This window comes from Rosa chinensis, chromosome 7, assembly GCF_002994745.2.
Source record: "Rosa chinensis cultivar Old Blush chromosome 7, RchiOBHm-V2, whole genome shotgun sequence".
Taxonomy (NCBI): Eukaryota; Viridiplantae; Streptophyta; class Magnoliopsida; order Rosales; family Rosaceae; genus Rosa; species Rosa chinensis.
The window spans coordinates 35,615,170-35,640,438 of NC_037094.1; the positions used below are offsets into that span (position 1 = coordinate 35,615,170).

At 38.1% G+C, this 25,269-nt stretch overlaps 3 protein-coding genes across 9 annotated transcripts; 1 reads left to right on the plus strand and 2 right to left on the minus strand.

The window, feature by feature from the left end:
- Nucleotides 1-726: 726 nt before the first annotated feature.
- LOC112178966 (uncharacterized protein At1g76660) lies at nucleotides 727-4,169 on the minus strand. Of its 2 annotated transcripts, none has more exons than XM_024317249.2 (3): nucleotides 3,819-4,169; nucleotides 1,874-2,981; nucleotides 727-1,324 (listed from the first exon to the last, which is right to left on the minus strand). In XM_024317249.2, exons 1-3 carry the CDS (start codon nucleotides 3,855-3,857, stop codon nucleotides 1,104-1,106), a joined length of 1,368 nt encoding a protein of 455 aa, XP_024173017.1. In that variant the 5' UTR covers nucleotides 3,858-4,169; the 3' UTR covers nucleotides 727-1,103. The 2 variants fall into 2 exon arrangements, with proteins under 2 accessions (XP_024173017.1, XP_024173018.1); XM_024317250.2 differs by lacking the exon at nucleotides 3,819-4,169 and adding an exon at nucleotides 3,134-3,292.
- A 1,775-nt stretch (nucleotides 4,170-5,944) lies between these two features.
- On the plus strand, nucleotides 5,945-6,601 carry LOC112177834. The gene has a single exon (XM_024316081.1). It carries the CDS (start codon nucleotides 5,945-5,947, stop codon nucleotides 6,599-6,601), a length of 657 nt encoding a protein of 218 aa, XP_024171849.1.
- An 8,532-nt stretch (nucleotides 6,602-15,133) lies between these two features.
- LOC112176918 (histone-lysine N-methyltransferase ATXR7) lies at nucleotides 15,134-24,530 on the minus strand. Of its 6 annotated transcripts, none has more exons than XM_040510957.1 (19): nucleotides 24,335-24,530; nucleotides 23,848-24,119; nucleotides 22,995-23,608; nucleotides 22,735-22,851; nucleotides 21,721-22,026; nucleotides 20,872-21,186; nucleotides 20,514-20,795; nucleotides 19,853-20,335; nucleotides 19,368-19,749; nucleotides 18,968-19,147; nucleotides 18,626-18,754; nucleotides 18,083-18,504; nucleotides 17,887-18,009; nucleotides 17,698-17,778; nucleotides 17,130-17,183; nucleotides 16,887-17,038; nucleotides 16,589-16,761; nucleotides 16,052-16,198; nucleotides 15,134-15,394 (listed from the first exon to the last, which is right to left on the minus strand). In XM_040510957.1, exons 3-17 carry the CDS (start codon nucleotides 23,532-23,534, stop codon nucleotides 16,740-16,742), a joined length of 3,588 nt encoding a protein of 1,195 aa, XP_040366891.1. In that variant the 5' UTR covers nucleotides 23,535-23,608; nucleotides 23,848-24,119; nucleotides 24,335-24,530; the 3' UTR covers nucleotides 15,134-15,394; nucleotides 16,052-16,198; nucleotides 16,589-16,739. The 6 variants fall into 6 exon arrangements, with proteins under 6 accessions (XP_040366891.1, XP_024170825.1, XP_040366892.1 ...); XM_024315057.2 differs by lacking the exon at nucleotides 23,848-24,119 and having other exon boundaries at nucleotides 16,589-16,638; nucleotides 16,714-16,761; nucleotides 24,365-24,527; XM_040510958.1 differs by having other exon boundaries at nucleotides 24,365-24,527.
- Nucleotides 24,531-25,269: the final 739 nt, after the last annotated feature.

Here is a 25,269-nt window from a genome sequence, read left to right on the forward strand (position 1 = left end):
AATCGAGTTAAGTGAATTAAAGACAATCTCCAATGTTGACTCCAATCCTAACATTGACCGTAACGACCCCTTATTCCCGACTTTAGTGGTCCACCGTCTGCTCTCCTACATCTACACTGCTTTTGTCCACGTTTCAGTCGTCTCAGTATAATTGGTTATTATGTGGAACTTTACTATATAAAGAAATAACTAAATTTCAAAAAAAAAAATTATTTTATTTGATTGAATGCTAAAAAATGTTCTATGTAAGGATTGAATTTCAGAATTTTGATGAGTCAATAAAAGAGATGCTGTTTTGGAGCTTTCGAAAGATTTCTAGTTAACTCATGCTCATGCCCTGGATTAGAGTAGTTGAATCCACGTTCTTGCTTAATGCAAACAAGTTTGAAGTAGAGGTCCATCAACTGGCATTATCTCGATAAATTTCCTAGTATTAGGACTACTCCCATCACCCATGTATCAGTCAACTAGAATGTCGTTCTGAGTCTTTGGCACGAAATAGAATTCACCCTGTGGACAATTATCATGTCATTTCTGATTTCTGGGCACTATAAACATAATATAACAATACGATGTCAGAATCAACCACTAATGCGTTAAAAATACAATGACATTTCACCTCACCAAAGGGGTAAATCCCATAATGTTGGTATTTTTGTCATTTAGGTGGAAGGTGTTTAGAAAGATTGCATTAAAGCATCTGCAACTGAAAAGCATTAGGCTCTCTGTTGTTAGTTAGTCCTTTATAAATCAGCATAGACATTGGAGCAGGTTTACAGAATCACTTAAAAGGGAAAAACCCTTCAAGCTCTAATATTAGCTTACTGTGCCACATGGTATACAAAACACAGCCAGAAATACAAGCTAAACCCATGTTCCACTAATACATTTATCTAACCGCATTCCACCAAATACATATATATCAATTGATGCATTCACATACATTCATCAATCAGACACAGCAGGTCACACAGCAGAGAGAAAGACCAGGTTAGATCATAGGTTAGATAAATTCCACCAATCACAGAAGCCCAAACGAAAGCATAGGACGAAAGATGAGCACATAACACGTTTGCCAAACAACTAACAATCCGGTTTGCTGCTTATTCTTTGTCATGCCATGTGAAATCCCCTTTGCCCTCTCGTAAGCTTCTTCCTCTTCTGTAGTCGATTTCCGCATCTGAGCAAGATTGCCCCATCTGATACCTTCTGCTCGATTTAGATGAGCCCATCTTTGAGAATATGTCTTCTTCATTGGTCACAGTACGCATACCAGGCGTAGTTGATCGAGAGACATCACAAGGCTGTCTTCGGGACTTTTGATCTGAGTCATACAAGAGAGGAACATTACCATCTACAAATAACTACATGACCATGGGAGAAGAAAGGAAGGGGAAGATTGTTCAAATAAGGTGAAAGACTAACCATCCCTCAATACTCTCCCTCACATTGACAATTATTCTTTTTTCTTTCATTACACACACATGACAGAGATGGGAGGTGTTGGAGAAACAGAAGATGTATAAAGAAAGAAATACATAATTAGTGCCGGTTTAAATGTCAGTCTCCTCAAATTTCGTATACACAACTGTGAATGGCAGCTATGTCATACATATATTTTGACTTGTTCAAATGTGTTAAATGAATAGAGTTTAAAGACAACTCTCTACTAACAATCTAGTTTTAAAGTAGTTGTTTCATCTGGTTCCTAAGAAAACATGCATATAGGGCATCTTATGATTAAATAAGGTTCTAGTTTTAGAATTAAAAATTTGATTTTTAATTTTCCCCCTCATACTTGCTTTCTGAAAACCAATGAACAATAGTATATTAGAATCAAGTAACATCCTGAGATCAAAAGTTAATAGTTCACCTTCATATCCATTGGACAATACTGGCAAGTCAGAGCGTCCTGCAACGGCAGATTTAGGCTCTACGCTTTCCTCTGGGGGAGATTTATGAGAGCCAATGGTAAATGATTCATCCATGACATCAGTAATCTCAACATACTGGGTGGTGGTAATAATTTCATCAGCACTGAACCCAAAGGATGCTCTATAGGCTTCTAATTCTTCCACATCTTGCTTAGGGCTTCTATTGTGCCTGTTCTGACTTCCATTTCCATTTCCATTTCCACTAGTTGAGTAAGCATCTGAATCCTTGGAAACACTTAACCTTCCTCCAGTATGAGGGAATGGTGGATTATCCAGATAAAACTGTGCAAATGTTGCAGGACAGAAGAAATTCGAGTCTTGAGATGCCACAGAGGGTCCAGTTGTGTCATGCCCATACAACCTGCCAGAACCACTCCTTGGATAGTTTCCATTTTGGGGAGAAACTGAGGGATCCCACTGTGGGGGGAAATCGCGTTCTGGAAAAGATGATGAAGAACAGTCATTTGATGCCCTTGAAATTGGAGATCTGAGACTACTAGCAGGGCTCCCAGGATACAGCGAATATGTAGCTTGAAGATCATTTGCAGCAATGTAATTGGTCTTCTCAGTGCTTTTAATATCCGCTGAAGATGAGAGGAAACGAGCAAATGGCACATCTGGGGAAGAGGGAGTAGTTAGATGCGCCAATTCTGGAGGGGGAGTAAGAGGAGCTGTGGACGGCTCAGTTGTGAAGGTTGAGAAAACAGGAGGCGAGACCAGTTGTGTTTCATTGGCGTACGGCCCAGTTGCAAACATTCTGTTTGAAGGACCTCCTGGTGAGTTCGCAGCTAATGACAAGTAACAACTGGGTGACTGAGCTGTTGAAGGAAGGGCGGAATTTGTAAATGATGCTGGCGAAGAAGGCGGAGCTAAAAGAGATGGAGCTAATCCTGTTGCTTGGTTTGCCAACCCAGCTGCTTGGGGTCCATTTGGCTGGGTCGCTGATGCATTGCCGTCAGGTATGCGAGATGCAGGGACTATACGCTTTCCACCTTTCTGTGTACCGAAACAAGAGAATGCACCCAAACATCCTCCCCATCTCTTTCTCTGTCAATACAGGCGGGCGTTATAAGCATAATTGGATATTGAGCATTAAATATAGAAACAATTAAAAACCGAGCACCCAACTTCACAGTCCAAGCAAGTCAAAGTGAGATTTTACGAGACAAAGAATGTGAATCACTTCCCAACTTCCCTACCACTGGATGGTTATGCATCATGTAACCAGGAATCAATCATCTTTCATACATTACAGAAGAGAACAGACTCCCCACTATCCTATGTCAAACTAAGGGCATATTCCCTCGATCAAATATACGAGTTTCATAGCAGATGCATTTCTAGAAAACATTGCTCTCCAAGGTTCAAGCATTTCAGTTTGGAAGATCAAACTTCCTAAGGTCCTTTTCGGGTCTAACTTACCGGGATAGATTGTCATCCAAGCAACAAATTTAGAGGTCAAATGATCAAACACCGATAGAAACCCGGCATTGCCCAATACTTCACTCAATGTACAAGATAATGACAAAATGTTAGGTAGATAAAATGGGAGAAAAAAAGAAGTTTTTGATCCAGAATTGGACAGTGATTGGTGACCAACAATCATGCAGAGCCTAAATAAAATGATATAAAAGGCAGATCTGTCCAGCCCAAAACACCTGACATAGCTCATCCTCAGATCTGAGCAAAACCCACAACACAAAACATAACCCAAAAGCCAAACACACCAAAATGTTGGGCAAAAAGCACCAGATCTGACACTCAAACCCTCCCCAACTCATCCATACCAAAACAACACAAAAAAGGGTCTATTACTTTAATCAAAGAACAACACACAGAAACAAAAAGCTAGAGAGATAGAGATAGAGAGAGTAGAAGCAATACCCGTTCCTGCTGAGGAAACCTGTTCTGCTCGGAACCCATTAAGGCCGGGGGGACTCTGAGGTTTCAGGGTCCAGTTGAGTGTGTTGTACTAGTGTCGCATTTGGGTCAGTTGTGTTGTTGCTGAGTGTCCACGAGGAGTCCTAAAACGAAATATAAAGCCGAAATCTGAAAGCGGAAAACAATCCCGGAAAGAAAAAGGAGAAATCAAATTAATTGGATTGTTATTAAATGGGATTAAAAAAAAAAGAAAAAAAAAAAGGGAAGAGGATATAATTGTAGATCAAAGGACAGGGAAAGACAAAAGCGAAAAAGATTGAACTAGTGAGGTGATGGAGAGAAAAGAGAAAGAGAAAGAGAAAGGGACTCCTCGTTCTAATCTCTATGACTGGTACAAAGAATTGACACCGCTTCCCTTTATTTTTATTTTTATTTTTGTAATTCTTTTTATAGAATTATTATTAAATAGATAGAATAAAATAAAACAAAACTGTGCGTTTCTGCTTGCTTGCTTGCTTGAGGAAGGAAAGACAAAGAAATTATAAGAGAGGGGAAAAGAGAGAGACGCCATTAAAGTTTGAGCTTATTGTTGTATATAAAAAGGAATAGTAATTTTATATTCAAGACTCGGGGAATGGGATCGGAAATGTCTGAAATGCAAACCTGGACCCCAAATGAGCTTTACTTTTCTTTTCTTTTTTTTTTTCCTACAATTCTTTCTCTTTTTTTTGGGAATTTGGTGTAGAAACTACTGCTAATTTCTTAAATTGTACTTTTTTTTTTAGGAGGAAGGATAAATTTTTTTTTTTTCGTTTATGATACTAATGAGTTTTGAATAGATTTCTATAATATTGGTTAATCTATACTATTATTAAGAGATTGGTTACCTACAGAAAAGTAATGTGGTTTTCAGTGGTAGTGTTCCTCCCCACATGAGACAATCTATGGCAGTTACTCTTGGTGTTCAGTTGGTAGAGAAACATGAGAAATATTAGGGGTACCTACGGTTGTGGGACATTCTAAGCATGACACATTCGCCTACATCAAAGACAACTTGTCTAAGAAACTCACCGGTTGGTGTTCTAAATTGCTGAGTGTTGTTGGGCGTGAGATCCTCATAAAGGTGATTGCTCAGGCAATACCTCTTTACACTATGAATTGTTATCTACTTCCTCAAAGTTTCATTCAGGAACTTCATCAATTGTGCGCCCAATTTTGGTGGGGCAATTCTGATGAAAAGAGAGGTATGCATTGGCGTGCTTAGGATGAACTCTGTAAACCCAAAGCCTGTGGAGGTAAGGGCTTTCGACATCTATTTGCTTTCAACCTAGCCATGCTAGCAAAGCAGGGTTGGAGATTGATTCAAAATCGACTCTCACTAACTTCTAAACTGTTGAAAGCAATTTATTTCCCTCATTGTAATTTTTGGGAAGCTGAGTTGGGTTCGTCTCCCTCATATGCATGGAGGAGCATAATTCATGGTCGGGATATTTTGTGGGCTGGTATTCGACGGCATATCGGGGACGGCAGGTCCACTAGAATTTGGAATGATCCTTGGTTACTGAATGAGAATTTGCAACCTTTCTATACTCCGAGGTTTCAACTAGTTTCTGACATCTTATCGTCTCCGGGTACATGGAACTTTTCTCTTCTTACTGAGTTGTTTCCTCCACATATTGTTCATAAAATTGTAGCACTACCTCTTAGTACTCGGGTTCATAATGATCGTTGGATTTGGAGTGGTGACAAGAAAGGTGTCTTCACTGTTAAATCAGCATATCATGTGGCAAGGAGCAGTCTTGGAAGAGCTACCAGGGTCATCCAATCCTAATGCCATGCTTTGGAAGCAACTCTGGAAAGCTTCGGTCCCTAGCAAAGTTAAGATCTGTGTATGGAGAGCAGCCTCAAATATTCTTCCCATGAGAAGTAGGCTTAGTGAACGTGGTATTGATTTAGATACCCAATGCCCTTTCTGTGATGAAGAAGTCGAATACCCACTCCATGCCCTTCTTGACTGCAGCCATGCAGAGTCGTTTCTTTAATTAGCTCATATTCAATCTTCAAATCAAGCAACAAGTATCATTGATTGGTTAGTCTCTTCTTTTCCCCAATCTTCCACTACTTTTGCTATGCTTTTGATGATTATTTGGGCTACATGGAGGAATCGGAATGCAAAAGTGTGGGATGGGGATGTCAAACTTGCCTCCAAAGTGGTACCCATTATTCTAGGTTGGTGGGAGGAATATAGGGCAGTTCATGCTTTAGCAAAGGTACCAAGACCGGTAACGCATGAACTGTGGAAGAAGCCCCCCGTGGGCTTGGTGAAACTTTATGTTGACGTTGCATTTGATAATGTTACAGGTTGTACTGGGGTGGGTGGGATCTTTCGAGATTCCAGGGGCTCTTGTGTAGGAGGATTCAGGCACTATGTATCGATCTCAAACTCAGCTAGGCATGGGGAGCTCCTTGCTTTGCTATATGGGGTCAAGCTTGCAATTGCCCATCATTTTGTTCCCCTGATGGTGGAAATAGATTGTCAAGATTTGGTCACTGCGATTGAGAGCTCTAGCTTGAACTGGACTGAGTTGGGTTTCTTGGTGCATGATCTTGAGGAGTTGTTGAAGGCTGCTTCCAATGCCCAGGTTTGTTATGTTCACCGTAGTGCAAACAGGGTTGCTCATACCCTAGCTCAAAAGGCCAAACATGGTTCTTTTTCTTTGAATTCTTTCATTGTATCTCCTCCAAGAGTGGAGGAACTTATAATCTTGGAATGTAATGACATTTGAAGTCAATGAAGTTAATTCATTCCCCTAGAAAAAAAAAAAAAAAAAAAAAAAGAGAAAGACTGAATTATTTTACCAATTTAACCTTTATAAATTAAAAATTATGAAATATAATTAATCAATAGAGATAATATTGTCAATTGTAAAATAGAAAGAAAAAAATAAAAAACAGAAAATGTGGTAGTTGTACGGGAATTTTTTCCACTGCCTTCAACTTCTTTCCACATATATAGTGGGTGAGCTCTGCTAGTTTTAAATAAGCAACAAGCACAACTTACCAGCACTAACAACTTAAAAATAGAACACTTGATATTTGCGTGGTATTTTCTTAAATATTATTTGTTTTTTTACCTCAGCGCTTTCTTCGATGTTAGATGCTCTCCTTCATCAAATTTAAGGGTTTTTTTTTTTTTTAATCAATCATCCTTGTCTATATTTTTGCATGACTATAGCAGCAGCTAAAGTGACAGATCTTGGACTAGGAGATGCATTACAAAACATGGCATCATTCCTGGCCTTCCAGATTTGCCAACAAATAGTAATGATTTTTTTAAACAATAAACCATCAAACTATTGTAGAAGGAAGAGCTCCTTGAACACCTTAAGGTAGCCTTCTTCCTAGTTGACTAACCGAAACTATATTAGCAAGATTCCAAACTTCCTTGGCAAATCTGCAGTAGCCAAAAAGGTAATTGGCTGTTTCATTATCCTCTTGACACAAAGGGTAGGAGTTGATCACTTTATCCCTCCAAACCTAGAGAGTCTATCTCTAGTCTTCAGTCTTCCTCTAAAGAGCAACAGCCAAACATTTTTACTTTTGGCTGAACATTTAATTTCTATAATTTATTTATAAGGTCTATTTGCTCATGTTCATGTAAATCAGAGAGTTGTATCCAAGTAGCAAATTTAATATTGTACTTACCATGAGAGGCAGGGCCCTAGATATACTCATCATGTTGCTCTATTACTAGAATGGGAATGCTAAGGATTTGATTAACAATGGGTTGGTTTAGAACCATAGCCAGCTTATCTCTATTCCAAACTCTGTTATTAATGTACTCACTGACAGTTTGATCAATGTTAATGAGATGTCTTCTGTCTTCAGGAATATAGTTCATTAGTGGGTGGTCCAGAGCCCAGTTGAAACTCTAGAATTTGATGTCCTCTCCATTTCCTAAAGAGAAAAATTTAGGAATAGTGCCTGAAAATAGGCTCACTATGCATTTCCATACATAAACTTACAAATTCTAAATTTTAGTACAAGAACTTTATAAACCCAACCAACTATTTGTACAGGACGTTAATAACCCTTTTAGCCTGTACGCCATCATCTACATAATGAAGGGTAGAATAGGGTTTCTACTTCAGTCTCATCCATGGCGCTCCCTACATCTTTTGGATCGCCAATTCGGGAAAAAAAAAAAAGGATTTTAGGGGGGGGGGGGGGGGGGGGATACGGAGGAGGGAAAGGAAATGAAACCCTAGGGGTTGTGAATTGGGGTCAAATAGGGATTTTGATTTGGAGAGAGAAGAGGAAGGCCTGGACTTTACGGCAATGAGAAGACTCATGTTGTTGTGGAGCAAGTCCCACGCGTTTCGGCCCACAAGAATTGGGTAGGAAGATAACAAGGTTGGGTAGATCGATTGATATGGGGAGTGTCGGCTAAGGTGAAGCTAATTAAACCAGATGCAGAGTTTGGTTCAGTTTTACTTGTTTCTTGTTTGTTGTTCTGCTGTTTTTGAGTTTGTTAAAAAAATTCTGGGTTTCTTCGGGATGGATTTTGTATTTGGGGTTTTGTTATACAGTCATTTCTTGTTGCTTTTTGTACTGGGGATGTCTCTTATGTTTGGATTTGGGTTGCTATACCATTCCAACTGCTTGATTAAATTCCTATGAGACTTTAGAGTGAAAGTAAGTGATTTGAGTAATGGGTTTTTCTCTAAATGTGGTTCTTGTGAATTATGTGCTTTGAAGGATCTAAACCATCGAGATCATTGGAGAATTCATAGTCACCAAAAACATATGGTTTTGTGATAACCAAAATTGTGATGGGAGAAGATGTTGTTGAGGAAAAAGATGATAATGGTGCTAATTCCCGTTATGGTGAGTGTTATTGTTTGTAAGAAGGATGAAGTGTTTGATGTCTTGTCATTCAGGAAATTGGTAAAGATTGAGCGCTGGTGGGGGAATGAGGCATGTGCACAACTCGAGAAGGAAAGGATGGTTGTTGCATCTGCAGCTGAGGAAGCAATGGCCATGATCTTGGGTGCCCAGAGTAAGAAAGAGGGGTGCCTAGTGTAAAAGTCTGAAGAGACCAAATTACCCTTTAAATTATGCCAGGTGGCGCACTAACTAACTGCGTCAGTCATGGCATGTACACATAGTTGGTCAGGATTATAAGTTCGTGTACTAAAGTTTAGAATTTGTAAGTTTATGTACTATTCTCAAAATTTTCCCTTTCCTAAATCCATTGCATGCCTTTAAGAATCAGAGGCCTTGCATCCAGGATATCATTCTAAGCCAGAGAGTTGCTTTGCTTCTTCTTTGCCTGAAAAAACGAAATTTTCCTTAGATTGTTTTTTCTTGGTAATCTAAGCCCACCAGTTATCATGGTCATTAACAACTTTCTAGGCCAGTTTACCAAGGGCTGCATTATTGAAAAAAGCAGCCGGTCTAACTCCTAAACCACCTAAGGTTTTAGGCCTGCAACTTTTTTCCCAGTCTACAGGAGGGTATTTTAAGTCCAATCCCCAGAAGAATGATCTGGTCTGCTTGTCTATTTCATTAGTTACCTTTTTTGGACACCTGAAACAAGTCATTACATGGTTAGGCATACCAGCAAGGTTGGATTTAATGAGGGTTAGTCTACCTCCTCTTAAGAGAGAGCCTTTTTTCCAACTAGCTAGACTATTAGAAATTTTCATAAGAAGCTCCTTAGCATTGACAGGATCCTTCTAGAAAATTACATTATGAATACCAAGATATTTTCCAATAGTAGACTATTGTTGAATTTCGAGAAAATTAACTATGTCAAGTTTTAGGCCTCGTTTGGTTCACGGAAGGGAAATCAATTCCTTTGTCTTTCCCATGGCAGAGGGAAACTAAAATTCCTGTCAGGTTTCCTTTCCTCTGTTTGGTAAAGAAGGGAAAGTATTCAGGAAGACCATTTGATTTCCCTTCCAGTGTTTGGTTGGTGCAGGAAAGGAAAGTAAAAATGTATCAATGTTTCAATAATACCCTTGTATTTTAAAATAAAAACAACATCATAAAAATTCAAAAGTACACCAATTTTTTATGCAAGAGAGGGTATTGTTGTCCAAAACTTTTGTAATAAATGCTGAGAAATGGGAAGGGGAAATCAATCCCATGGGGTTTGAGTGAAATGATTTTTTCCCCTATGGCAGGAAAGTGTATTTCCGGAGTTTGTGGTTACCAAACAAAGGAAAGTAATGATTTTCCTTTCCTGAGTCTTTAATTCTACGAATCAAACGAGGTTAAAGAAGCATTTACCTTAGGGGAAAAGTATAAAGAGGATTTATGATAATTTATTCTTTGTCCAGAGGCTGCAAAGAAACGGTTCATGATATGTGCAATAGCTTGAGCACTTTTCTTAGAAGCTTTAGCAAAGATAAGACAATCATTAACCACTGCAAGTGGCCTAGTGGTTATTGCCTAATTGGGTGTGCTCCCCAACCTAGGTTCGAACCCCGAAGCTGTCAAAGTGGCCAGGCACTGTGCTACAATGCACAGTTGGAGCATTTCACATGCGCCGAAGGGGTTTATCTTGGGCCTAGGAAGCCTTTAGGTTCCCCTTAACAAAGTCAAAAAAAGATAAGACAATCATTTGCAAACATAAGGTTAGATATTCTGAAACCAAGTGGTGAAGATAATAAACCAACTTGAGATCTATGATTACTGGTCAGACAATTTAGATGTCTTATGAAGGGTTTCCATGGAAAGAATGAATAGATATAGAGATAAAGGATCTCCTTGTCTTATTCCACCAGTTGGCTTGAACCATCCTGCAGAAGGAAGCTGCAAGAAATGTTGGATCAAAGAAAATTCATATCGAAGGCGAGGAAAGCGGCGCGAATTAAAACATAGCTCAAACATTTCATACTTACAGAATGTTGTCCCAAAGGAGTTCAAAAGTTTTTTTGATAAAAATTACTTGTTTCTGGTAGGCTAAAGGAGAGGGGGAAAAAACATCATTGGTGTCAATGGGAAAGACTTTGTAAGAGTAAACAAGAGGGAGTTTTGAGTTTTCGTGATTTGGAAATGTTTAATTAGACTCTCCCAAGTCCCAACTGCTAAAACATTTTAGCTTATCAAGAAGCAACCTCATTCTCTGATGGGCAGGTTACTTCAAGCCAGTTATCCCCCAAATTTGAAATGGATGATTGCACGACCTGGGAACATGCCTTCATTGGTATGGAGAAGCATCAAGTGGGGTAGAGAAATATTGGATGTGGGAATATGATGGAGGGTTGGTGATGGCTCTCTAATCAATGCAAATCTAATCGTTGGATTCCTCAACCGTTTAGCTTCAAAGTTAGCTCCTCTGTTACTATTTCGAGAGACTTTAAGGTTGTGGTTTGATTACTACACAGAATGAATAAAATTTGAGTTTGATCGAGAAACACTTTCTTGAGCACGAGGCAACAACAGTATTATCCATTATGTTACCTTGGAATGGACAATCGAAACAAAAACTACTTTGTCCAATCCGAGTTCTAGGCTGCATCTCAAGCAAAGGATAGAGCTATTGGTAATGATGCCTTGGGGAGTGGAGGTGGGAATAATTTGCATACAGTTTGGCGCCTTATGTGGAGACTGAAGTTGTCCAATGAATTTAAAAAAATAAAAATAAAAAAAATGTATGGAGAGCTTGTAATGAATTCCTCTCATATGTGGCGACTTCATTTTGACGAAGATTTAGTTCAACTGGAAGATATGGAGGATGCGGGTTTAGTGAGGAAATCATCCAACACAGTCTTGTGGCAATGCATAACACTAACTTTCTTGATGGATGATTGTAAGGTATGGAATATATAGTGGTGGTGGCATTTTCGGCCAAAATAAGCAGAGCTAATCAGATTGACTGAATCTATAAAATTTCTGGTATCAGTAACATAGCCCAAATAATTTTGCTTTGTTTCATGTTTATGAAAACTAGTAGTTACAATATTTATCTAGCATATCAAACATCACACTTCTCAATAAAGAACTCAAAACTCAACCACCAAGTTCCGAACCTCAATCAATTTTGTATAAAAATAATAATTTTCATTAAGCTATTTATTGATCCTTTACTTTCTTCATTGTTTCTTATTTTTTCTTTCTTTTTTCTTCCTCTTCCATATCATTTGAATTTGCAGATCTCTTTCTCTCATCACTGTCGATTTGGTCTACTTCTAAATATGACATATAGAGTAGTTGTTCATCATTATTATACCTGGAATGAATTTATCAGTTTTATGCCCAACCAAACCGAAACGGACCGAAGAATCGCTTACCAACTTGTTGGCATACCAATTTCAACGGTTTGATAACGACGATCGGTTTTGAAAACCGATCATGGTCGATTCAATGGCTAATTTCTCCCTCCAATGCACATGGTTCAATATAAACACTGAGAGAACTAATTGCTATAGTAATCAAATTAGTTTTAATTAGGTGAAATTAGTACCTTTTTTTGCAAGTCGTGCCCATCCTTCACGCACGTCGTTGAAAAAAAATACTTGTGGAGGGAAAATATAATTTGTAACCAATTTAACTCCCTTTTGATTAGCATTCTTGTCAACAGTATTGAAATCACATGCATTCAAATGGAAGTAGTAATCTCTTCATTTTTTTTTATCAAATTGAATTTCTTTTCAATAACTGCAATTACACATTGACCGCAATTACAACACCCAAAAGTTCTTCTTTATCAAATTAAATCTCTCCAATAAGCTACAATTACACAGTGATCACAATTACAACACCTAAAAATGATTTACAACCATGATGACAAAACACTGAAGTAAAACTAAGGACATTCACTCAAAAGATGTGAGACTTACATATTGATTGAATTCGACAATATTGGACAACTGTTGAGCCAAATTGACAATAACTGGAACAAGCGGCGGCCACAATATGAACTAGGTTTGTTCACCTAATTAGTGAAATTTATACTCAATTGTGCTCACCTGTCCTTCGAATTAAATCCAATGGTAAAGAATAATGAAGTAAATACACATATTCCAATGCATCATTATTCTCCACCTTGAATTTAAATCCAATGACAATTTAACACAAGTAAACAATTTACTTAGTAAGTGAACGTAACTATAATAAACTATTGGATGAGCCATCTCAAAATTTCACAATTGCATCAACACAGACTAGTACTAGCACGGTTTTAAAACGATAGGGAACAAAGTCCTACCAAGACCGAACCAGCTACCAAATCCAGACACTCGTCGAAATCCAAGACAAAAACCCAATCTCAAAAGAGAATTGACTCATTTTGAGATCTGCAAACATATCTAAAAACTAACAACTAATAAAAACACCGAAATATTCAATAATAAAAACCACCAAAAACCAAAGCACGCCATGGTCGAGGAAGAGAGCCATTCCCAAGAACCAGTAGAATCAAACCATCTGAGCCCATAACAAAAAACCATTGGAGCAAAGACCACCGGAGCAAACGATCTCAACCACGCCAGCGCCATCCCACCACCACCCATAGGCCAATAGTTAGTAATCTCTTGGAAATAATAAAATTAACACCAAGACCATGATTTCTTATGGAAATATTCTCTTGCACATGCTAAAATATTAGGAGCTGCGACACAGATCACAACACACTGCAATAGCATACAATTCTCATAACTTGTGTTTACCCTCCTCCTTTATCCGGGCTTGGGACCGGCTGTGTCTAAATACACACAGGCGGAGTTGCTTTTCTCATTTCATTTCCACTCTTAACATGAAAAGATTCTAAGTACCTCCTCAGATCTTTTTATCATACTCAAAACCACTAACAGACCCTACTTTCGTCACTTCATTTTCCAATGCTAATGCAAAATTTTAATGTAAAACATAGTGCGGTAAAAAGTCTAAACCATTTTTGTTATTATTTATTATTTATTTATATTTATTTTTCTTTGGAGTGGTACTTTAGCCCAATCCCACTTCATTTCCTCTAGCTCTGACTTTCATAATAACATGTTCACAATTGAGCACAGCAATTGACGGAAGTGCCATTTCCATTTATGTTTAATTGCAAGTTGCTTACTATCCTAGAGCCAGCATTTTGAAGCCACTCAGTAGTTGCCAAGTTTCCCCGGGCTAAACTTCTACTTGAAGGCAGAATCCTCGTCCTTTTGACCCTGTGAAGGATACATGACCTTTGTACTTGCGCATTTGGTTGAATTGGACATATCGGCCAATCCATTCTACAGCTTATTGCATCATAATAATTTGGTTCAATTTCGACGATCCCTTGCATCTGAACTTTTCATTTTATCATCAAGGGAGCTCTCATTGGGGTATGGAGCCATCCCACAATATGATCCAACAATCTAAACCATCTATTAATTAGGTACTCAAGGATTATCGAATACCAGTCATTCGATTGTGATTGAAATAGACACATCGGATCATATCGGTAAACGATTGTCAATTTTGGCTGTTATTTCTGGAAATTTGCTTGTTAAGAGATGGTTCGGATAATTGAACCACATCACAGGGTTGACCACCAAGTTGTACCATCTTAAACCAATCTCAAACCATAACAAGTAGACAACGCAAGTGATGGTAAAGAGATGAAAGGGAGATACATACCAGAGGGCACAAAAAGACTTCCGCCCAAAGCAGCTAAAGTGGTTTGTTATCCTAATTCATCTACTCCTGCAACCATGAGAAATAAAGAAAATGAAAGCAAACACATGGGAAACAAGGGCACGTACACATAATTTGAACACCACAACATATATGCATGCATCCACCATGAAGCAGCCACCATTTGGCCACTAATTATTGGTAAAAATCATCACTTACACCAAATGGCCGGATCAACACCCATAGTCACATGGCAACAATTTCATTCTCGTCCACATCATTGAACACGAGTTTGACTATTATTACTGTAAAAGCTTTTTAACTACATGCCAAGGCTTTCCATTCAAATCTCAGTAAATAGGAGTTCCCTTCTCACATGCTCGTGATAAATCAATATACCAAGATTAGATAGACCGCAAAAGATGCATGTTTAGCAAACTTGTCAATAGTTTCAGATCCATGAACAAAAGGTAGTGATAGTCCAACTAAGGAGAAACGGGAGAAGAAGGAATCCCGACGCATCAAACGCTAGACAGTTGCCCTAGCCCTTTGTAAATGACACCAAACATTAGGGCAACAAATTCATAATCTCTTGAAACTCATTCCACACAACATAGATAGACTTGGGACAAATGCATTCCTTGAATGCAAAAGTAGGATGGTTTTTACCATTGACTGTAAACTAAAAAGAGAAGCATTCAAAGCTGTTAAAATTCAATTTCTTTTTATTAAATAAAGTAATGCATGTTTATACAAGAATTTGATATTCCAAAATTTGTTATGTGCAGGAAATCAATTGATTTACAGTTTCTAAAGAGGAGAAACTCATCTGCAACAGAGAAATCTACAAGAATGCACATGGGTCACGGGTCAGTCGGTATATCTTCGAAAAGTAGGCAAAATTCTCTTAGTGTCACTGTGGCCACATTATCCAGTCTTTGATGTCAACACTGATTCCTAACCTGAAAGAAGACCAAACTTGCATCAATTCCCACAACACTGATTTGCACAGGTGGCAGGAAAATGGATAATAATTGTAAAATTCTTCAATAGAAACATTCCCTAGAATATAAATGCTAGTCACTGTAACGCAAAGAAATCCTTACTAAAAAGCAGTTAAAGTGAAGAAACAAAATGCATTCAAATGTGAAAATCCAAACTGAGCCCAAATTTTCTGGCTGCTAGAACTCCCCATCAAAATATATACATATAATATATCATCCGGAAAATGTCTCATTTAGCCTTACTAGGATGTTGAATGCCGTACTCTTCATGTGTTTGGTGGTTGCCTGCAAATAATCTAAATTTAAGTTGTTTAAGAAAGTTTAGGCAACCACCAAACACTATAAAGCACTTTGGTAACCAACCACCAAAACTCTGAAAAAAGCATTCAGAAGCTGATTACCAAGCACTGCATTTTCAGCGTTTGAGGACAAAATGTGAACTGTAAAGTTCACATCAGAGTGCAGTTAGTTCCCAGGCGCGACCAAAACTCATACAAAACAATACATACAATGTAGTTATAAACAAATAGAAAAGGTTACATACAGAAGAGTATAAAAATTGATAACATAAACCGATCAGCTTTATGTGAACAGTTTTGTGATTCAGAAACATACAATTGATGCTGAACCCAGCCGAAGCACTCTGATGTGACTCGTCCATTGTTATTTACAGCGTCCAAAGTATTCAAACAGCTTGCAAAGGGCAGGCTGCTCTCTATCATGGAAGAACTCCAGCACCTCCAAGCACATCAAAGTATAAAACTGCATTGACAAAGATTAAATCACTTTTAGAAAACACATCTACAATTTCTGACAACAGCATTTTTAATTTTTTTACCAAAAGGATTAAACAAATCTTTCATGGAAGTGCAGCCTGCCAACAGGATGAACTTTTAGATGGAAGTGCCTACTATCTAGGACTTTCAAGGCCGATATTTTCATTAGATATTGAAAAAAGTTCTCACATGTGAAGATACACAGTAAGGAAGGAGGCAAGTCAAAAGAATGAACTGCAGATGCAGTCGGACCGTAAAAAATGATTTCATTTAGAGGCTAAGTACCTGAAAACTAAAATCTAATGCAACACCTGATGGATGCCAAAAGCTGCAATGAACTACAAGGAGTTAACTGTTAAAAAACATAGAAACACACCTCTCCAGATATACTGCCACCCCAACAGCAACACATGACTTCAAAATGGCCTGCCAAAACTTTGAACGATAAGGGCATGAACATGAATCCAGCTACAAAACTCCATTTGAGGAAGAATTATGTACATTACTCATGTGGAGAACTCAAATTCCTAATTCAATGATCCACGGCACCTGACCAGAAAACATCATTATTAGTAAATTAAAGATCCCTCTAAAGTATCCTGGTTTTTTTAAAAGCAAAACTTAGTGACAAACAGTACAACTTGAAAAAGATGACCACAAGAACATGCAGTTACCTTTTCGAACCACAATTGCATGGAATCTTTTTCTCCTCTAATGGGAACTTATAATTGTATGTAATTTCTTCACCAGCAGCTATATGTCGTTTTGCATAAATGAAAATCTTTTTCTCACCCTCAACACTTATAACCTTGGTGTAGCAGTTAGGCTGCAAAACAATTGGTGCATATTATGAGTTCCAAATACATGCAGCTCCATTTGATGCAGCAAACTGTATTATTATTTAATAAAGAAGCTACCTCACAAGAATGGTTTATGAATCTAGCAATTCCTCCACGTTTTGTAGCATCAACCTGCAAGTTTCAGAAAAAAAAAAAATACTAATCAATAGGCAATAGCCTGCATTGCACAATTGTGGGCAACTAGTTTTGAGAACAGAAGGTCGAAAATGGTTTCTTGAATGCGCCTCACATACAAAGTAGTAAAGAGGAGAAATACTATAGAGCGTATGCTGCTTTAAAATAATTACAAACAAGCGAAAGAGAGGTTTTGTTTTGACTTTTAATTAGTTTAAGGTTAAAGTGCAAATTTCCACAATGATTAGTAAAGAGGAGAAATACTACAGTGCAAATGCCGCTTTACAATTATTACAAACATGCAAAAAGCGGTGTTCTTTTAACTTTTAATTAGTTTATAGTCGGTGCAAATTTTCACAATGCTTAATCAGTCATCAGGTACAACATAATTATACTGAAAAAATAATCCAGAAATATATAAATTAACTCAAAGAGGCCAAAAGATAAAACTGAAAAAGAAAGAATTTGTAACTATTAAAACTAAATTAGCCATCAGTGTTTCATCACTCACCACATAACCATCATCAATCCTAAACAAATAACTGCTGCCAATTCCCATCTTCTCGTAATGACGCTCGCGTATATCAGATATCTGCAAATTCAGAAAGCAATACTGAGCATGCCAGGAAGAGAGAACAAACAAAAAGAAAAGGACGCAAATCTGCAAGTCATGCAGCCAATACAGTCAAGAAAGCTATACCTGGGGACGAATCAATTCTCCAACATATTCAATAACAAAGTCTTCTGCCTCGATTGGCTCCAAGGCAATAAGACCCCAATCATGTATCTTGCTCCGCTGGAAACGTAGACGCTTTTTCCTTGCCTGGCATGGAACATCACATCAAAGTACTGTTTAAAGGGCAATTAAATCTATTTTGATGAAATTTGTATATAACCTTTAATTGAGTGGCTTTCAAAAGGTCAGCACCCTCAGCAGCAGCAAGAAGACTGCGCATCTTCACCCTATTTGTTCTTGCAGAAAGACCCTTGCCATTTGACCACTGTGATGTATTAGTGTCAGAAGTCCGGTACTGGGCATTAACATATTTGATTCCCCTACCACGAGCTCTTTCAGCAGGAGTTGCTTTTAGTGACCATCTATGCCATTCCCAGCCATTAATTGAAGCACGGGCACATCCATCAGATTTAGGGCAAGGATTTGACGTCTTTGACTTACTGGACCGGGCCTTTCTTACTGCGACTGGGATATTTGCTGCTTGCTTGAGAACATCATTGGCTACTTTCAAGACCTTTTTGGGATGTGGCAATTGTGAACCGCCAACTGGACGCTCCCTTTTCAGCTTTGACACCTTAGCTACTGTACACAGAACCAGGAATACAGAAAAAAAGAGAACAAAAAGAAAATGTTAAATCACGTACCACCATCTATAGAAAATAAATAAATAAATGAAAAAAAGAAACTGAGAACGGGCACATACAAGGCTCTCCTTTAAGCCGATCATCTCGACCATGGCTATTTACAACATTCTCAATATCATTGTCATCCTGGACATGAGCTGAAACCATCCTTTTACTAGGTTTAGGAGTGCACTCCATGGGTTCACTACCTGGATGGAACAGTCAACATCTCTTTAAACAATAATTTCCATTCTGAGTGATAAACTCATTGCACAGGTAGAGCATACAAGGCCACATGCAGGGGAATGGAAAATAAAAGGATAAATACATTAAAAAAACTATGCCCTAATTCAGCAAATTTATAGTCCATAACCATATAAAACTTTTCGCAAAACCAAAATAAATGTTGAAAAATGACCTACCTTTAACTGCATGAGAAACCTTCAATCGTTTCCGACTAATAGCATTATTAGCTACTAATGTATCAGTGGATGAACACCTCTTATCAATGGCTTGCAAGGCAATGGCACCAACAGATAATTCAGTTTGGGATCCCCTAACTGAGCTGATGCCATCAATAACATCGTCAATGGGCTCACAACCTGGACAAAACAGGCAAAATCCCCTGTTAACATATGAATTCCATTCTGAGCAACAAATCCAGTGCACAAGCAGACAAGATCCAAGCAAAATACAAAAATTTAAATGGAATGTATGTGTTAATTAAACAGCTATAATCATAAAAGCTAAATGGAATCTGTGTTAATTCTTGTGAAATCCATAACCATAAAGCATCAAAATAGAATTGGTGAAAGTACATACTTTGTTCATGAGAACCCTTCAATGGCTTCCGACTACTAGCATTCTTAGCTGCGGACTTATCAGTTGATGAAAGCCTTTTAGAATTAACTTTCACAGATATGGCATCAACAGATGATTCAGTTTGGGGTTTGCTTAGACATCTGTTTCTAGGAATCACAGTAGCATTCTTCGGCACATTTCTAGCAACGTGTAGCTTCTTTGCCTTTTCCACTGTTTCACTCTTTAACCCAGTATCAATTACAGTTACAAGTCCAGAAGAACCTGACTTTTTCCGCAACCTCTTGCGCTGATATTTATATTCATCGATCACTGGAGATACTTCTGCAGTGATAGAACTGTGACAATGCTTTAATTCTTCTTTATTGGTGTTGCAGGCTTTTTCCTAGATAAGTAAAATTAAAATAAAAGTTAATATCACCAGCAGTAACAGGGCATTTAGAATGCTAAATAGAGAGAGGGAGGTGCAGAAAGCAGGAGCACAATACCTCATTACGGACATGGTTCTTCCTTGAAGTTCGCCATGATGCAAGAAACTTATTAAGAGCCAGATCAATAAATGATGATTTCCATTCTCCAATAACATCATCACGGAGTTTCTTCCGCAACATTGCTGTAGCAACATATGCTCCAATCTTAGGAATACATTCTTCTGACCTTGAAGGTCGGAATTTGCAAATAGGTGACCGTCCAAGAGTTTTAACATTGGCTATGAGTCCAGGGGGTGATGGTTCATTTACTTCTTGGTCACCATCAAGATCATCAACATGAGAACAGACTTCCTTAAAAGCACTTGCCAGAAAATTAGACATACAATTTTCAGAAAAAGAACTATGGAAGGGTTTTTCTACTTCTGGAGTTAGGGATATCTCAGACAGAATAATTTCTGCAGATGTGTTATTTGAAGTCCTCAAATTGTCACATGGGTCAGATGAGCCACCAATGCTCCTCGGGGAACAGTCAATATTCTCCTGCAAAAACAAAATTGTTACTCTGACGTTATGTGTGATCGTAAATTAAGCATAGATGAGTGACTAATTGCTTGTCTATGCAGAAAAAAGGACTAAGTGTCTGCTATCACTTAAATGTTACAGTAAAACAGGAACCAGAAGGGAGAAGAAGGAAACCAATGAAATGTCTCGGGATTACCTTTATTGAATTCTCTTCTGTGGACGAATTAACTAGTTTACTCACTTCCTCATCAACACAGCATCCAACATACTCGGTCAAGGAACTCTTTGCAGACAATTGAAGTTCATTTTCTATATGCTCTACAATGTACTTCATGTCTTCGTATGAGGGACCTATCTGTTTTGGTGGTTTTTCCTCCATTAGAACCAATGAAGAGCTCAATGATGGCTGAGCATGACGCCCTAACTCAGCTCCCGACAGTTCAAAACCAGGGGGACGATCATCATCATTATCAGATAACTGCATGATCAAATGGAACATTAAAAATTTACAATTTGACAGCATAATGAGAAACTAAAACATGCTGATGACTTACAATTTCATGAGGTAATTTTGTGATCTTTTCCACCCAGTCACCACATCTTTTAGGAGGTCTCCACAACAATGGAGAGCCAGTCCATAGTTTCCTTCTCCTCCAAGCAGATGAATATTCTGCCACTGAATCATAGAAGACAGCATTCCACATGACTTCCATGCAATAATCAAAGAGCATTCTACAAACAACTGCATAAGAATCCCAAAAGTTCTGAATGCTTCCAACAGATTTAGTCATTGGTGAAGGCAAATCCTGATTGATACATGTCCTTTCAGCAACATAGTCGGAAACTCCAGCCTCACAGTCAATTTCAGACTATTCAAACAAAACAAAAAAACCATTATCTCGCGAAGCCAAATAGCTGTGTTTACTTATTTTGGCAAGAAAGCACTTTTTGACAACCAAAACAGAATTTTGTAGCATTTGGTTGAAAAAAAAAATAGATGTACTCTGTCAACCAAAAAGAGTGAAAAAAGTAAGAGCATTTTTTGGGGCCAAAGAAGCATAAGGGAGTTAAGTGCTAAAGGCTTTCAGATAATCAGTGGTCCTTTTGGTAGCATTTGGCAGCAATAACTACAAGCACATTTGGAATTGTGGAATCACTTCAGTGGGTTCTGGAAGATCACCCGATATATGCTTCCAAATATGTGAAGCATTTTTAATGAACTTTTATGAACTATAACAGAACTGACCTACAACAGCACTCCCAAATAATCCCTTATTGCCTTTGCAGCATGTAATTAGTACTTTCACGAGAAGTGTTTCCAGATGAGTTTGCAAGAAGCAGTTAAGTTTCATATGAAATCTTTTGTAGGCAAGCACACATAAGTAGACTGCTTTAAAACTCACCTTTTTTGCATCCAAGGACCAGGTCTTCATATCCTGGTTAAGTCTCTGAGCTTTCGTGGTGGTAACAAACTCAGCAATCACATTGCTGATTATCTCATCTAAAACAACTCTACGAGCTGATTTCATAATTCCATAGTGCAGTTGGGAAGAAACTCCCTCTGTGACTTCAGATATAATGCTTACCAATGGGCCAGACTCATTACATTTGGCATCAAATTTGGTGATGGTTTCAGGTCCATCAAGTTTCCATGAATTGAGAACCGATGACAGCGTGAAAGGTTTACACTTGTTCTTGACATGATAAATCTGCAAAAGCATATCAACAGTTGGATCAAAAGTCTCAACAAAACTGCAACAGAAGACAGGAAATCCATGAATCAAAAAATCATTGAAGATCTAGCAAGTCCACAAGAATCTCCATGCTTTTAGAACACTTAAACTTCAAGAAATTCCATAAGCAATCTTCAAAACTCAAAAGCATATGAATGAAGTGGGCCCAAATCTATTCCAAAAATAACATGAGAAAAAGCAGCCAAGAGACAGTATACCCATGCTCCAAAGCTACTTTCACAAAAGACAAACTGTACAGGAACATGTACTTAATAATATAATATTTGAAATGTAGCAGGCATCAGAGATATTGTTCACTTTAAACCTACATATTTCATAATTCCTTCTATCTTATCAAATAAAGACACTTGACTTGGCTTTTTTGCATATAATACATGGAGTTGCAGCAAGTAAATTCCTAAAATGTGAAGTTCTGATTAAATAAGGAGTTGTCAGTTCCTGATACGAGGCGATTTGTCAAAATTAACAGCTGTATAATGGGGAATAATTATGATCACGGTGTTGATCTGGAAATATTTGTTTCAAACTTGAGAGAACAATTCCTGAAGGATGTGATATCAAGCAACTAAGATGCCAATAGGATTGTTTCTGAAACTTCTCATGGCTTTTCTTATAAAATTGCACTAAAACATCCAACAAACATCATAATATCTCATATCTTACCGTCAGTGAATCCCGAAGATATCCATATCGATGCCAAGAATTTAATTCGAAAAGAGAATATGGCCCATTTCTCTTCCCTTCCTCATCCTCATACAACCAGCAAGAATCTTTACTTGACTAGGATATACATCAAACAAGTGGATACAGAAACAAAAGAGGAAATAGAATTAGTAAGACAGGTATATGAATTATAAAATGATACATAACATATAGAGTGTTTTCATGTCTGGACGGAAGCTCAAGTAGACAAGTGTACATACCAGTGACTGATTTGAAGTAACTTGATTAGGTGCTTTGGAGTTCAATATCAGCTTATTGGAAACACTAGTGTCGTGGCTGGTCTGTGAAGTGGAGTCATACTGTAAATCAGGATAACCGGTAGCAACCGGTGTAGGTATACTACATGTAGCCAAATCCCCATTGCAAGATTTAAGAGAATTTGTAGGCGTGCTTGTGCTCGAGATGCTGCCCAGACTCAGATATGCAAACCCAGTAGCAACATGATCAGGGAACTGCTTGAAATACTTCAATGGTATTGGGTTTATTAATGCCCCATTTACCACAGGATATACAGGAAGCTCATCTGGCAAAAAACCAGTAGATAAACCTTCAAATAACTGCTGCTGAATATACGGGCCGCACATTTGTCCTTGTTCATTAACATACATCCATCCGCTCACAAAAGGAGGAGGAGGAGGCATATAGCCCGAGTAAGTCTTGTCCTGGTATGGGGTCCCCCCAGAGTTACAGAGCTGTTGAATATCACTAGAATTGCCATTTGACTGGCAGCTCATCTCCATTTTAGAGTTTGATCCAACTTTGTCATCGAAATAGCAGCAACACAAGATGTAGAAGAAAACCACTATTCTCACACCTGATGGTAAAGGTAATAACAATAAGCAAATCAGGTACTGTATATGAAACATAGTAGCAATACAAACAAGCACAGAGCAAAAAAATAATAGTAATCTGGTTCAGTAATAGCCAATCAGCTGACTAGCAGCAACACCAGAAATCTCAAACGATTGGAACTGAACCCTACGAATTGAATTAAACCGATAGACCATAAACTAATCCCTAAATTGAACATAATCAACTAAGAGAAACGCTTACAACAAACTGAAGAACAGGGCAAGAGGCTTGAGCTTTCCAAAAATTTCAACAGGAATATAAGAATGATGAAGAGAGGCTTCGATGCCGCCGAAGCCTTTTGTGTTTAAAGCAAATTACTTTTGTCACTATAACTATTAGAATGACAGAAAAAGGGTGTTCTGTATCATATACTCTTCTCTCTTGGCTGGCCAAAGTATCTCTCCGTGTAAAGTCTCAAACTTTCAGCTCCTTCTTGGAGAAGTTAGAATCACGAACACGAAGATTGGAGTAACCTTGTTCAAAAAAGGAATCCTATTACCACAGAATTCTATATTCACTAAAATCTATATCAATTTCACGAAATCGTCCTACAAATTCAGACGAGTATCCAATAAGCAATGCCTGATTCGCGTACCTAGTTTGGAATCGATTACCTAGAACTATTCCACGATCGAATTTGATCACGGTGGGTTTGAATCAGACAAACAAATAAAGATAAAATACTAACTGATGCTTTTGCTTTAAAGTCAGGATTTACTTGAGGTGCCGGAGATTTGACGTTAGATCGCCGGAAATTTCTGGTTTTCGGGCGCAGGAGACGGAGAAGCGAAGGAGACGACAACGGAGGCGCTAAGAAATATTGAGAAAGAGAGATGCCGTCGTAGCGGGGTTAGGGATTTTAGGATTAATGCTGCTCATATGCTTCGGTGCCGAATCAACACTCTCAAATTTACTAATTACCCAATACTCGGCCCGCCACGCGTCTAAAGTCCAAACTCGATTTCATATTTTCCTTTCTTTCGTTTTTTTTCTTCTTTTTTTTTTCCTCAAAAAAAACAAATTACAAAAGAATCTAGATTGAAGATCATTCTAAAATATGTTTGTGTTTTAGGAAAACTGAATTGAGATAGAATTGAATCGTGCTTTCATTGATAATAGGGACCTCTTTATATAGAGGATTATCTCTATGTTTGTAGAGTTGTACATGGAAACATAATCGTACATTGATTGGATATCTCCTAAGATTCTCCGATAATATCTCTAATATAAATTTTATTTCAACTAGAGCAAGTAACCTCGAGTTTGGGTAGACACATATTCTGGATTTACTTGAACACTCCCCCTTGTGTCGCCCAAACGTAGTGCTCCTCTCGTTGCCTCATTAAAAACCTTACCGAGTAACAAAAACCATGTGGGACAAAAATAACCTCGGTTGAAGGGGAAAAAGAGCACAACACACTCTTCACGTTTCGAGACCATACATGTAGACATCTCCCCTTGATGTCTGCATCTCCCCCTAATGACTACGGTAATGGGAGTTCGGATAACTTCCGCAAACGATGCTACCAACATGTTTCTCAAAAGTGGAATTTTGGCAATGACTTAGTGAGCAAGTCTGCCATACTGTCCTCAGATTAAACCTAGTTCACTTTGATCTTGAGG

Bases quoted from the DNA above. Each gene is read 5' to 3' on its own strand.
- LOC112178966 (XM_024317249.2), bottom strand. From the start codon at position 3,857: ATGGGTTCCGAGCAGAACAGGTTTCCTCAGCAGGAACGG. The intron at 2,982-3,818 runs GTATTGCTTCTA...CTGTATTGACAG, and splicing joins GGTTTCCTCAGCAGGAACGG to AGAAAGAGATGGGGAGGATG. The intron at 1,325-1,873 runs GTGAACTATTAA...TGTATGACTCAG, and splicing joins ATTGTCCAATGGATATGAAG to ATCAAAAGTCCCGAAGACAG.
- LOC112177834 (XM_024316081.1), top strand. From the start codon at position 5,945: ATGCTTTTGATGATTATTTGGGCTACATGGAGGAATCGGAATGCAAAA.
- LOC112176918 (XM_024315055.2), bottom strand. From the start codon at position 23,534: ATGGAGATGAGCTGCCAGTCAAATGGCAATTCTAGTGATATTCAACAG. The intron at 20,796-20,871 runs GTAAGTCATCAG...TTGATCATGCAG, and splicing joins CAAAATTACCTCATGAAATT to TTATCTGATAATGATGATGA. The intron at 19,148-19,367 runs GTATGTACTTTC...TGTTTTGTCCAG, and splicing joins GAAGGGTTCTCATGAACAAA to GTTGTGAGCCCATTGACGAT.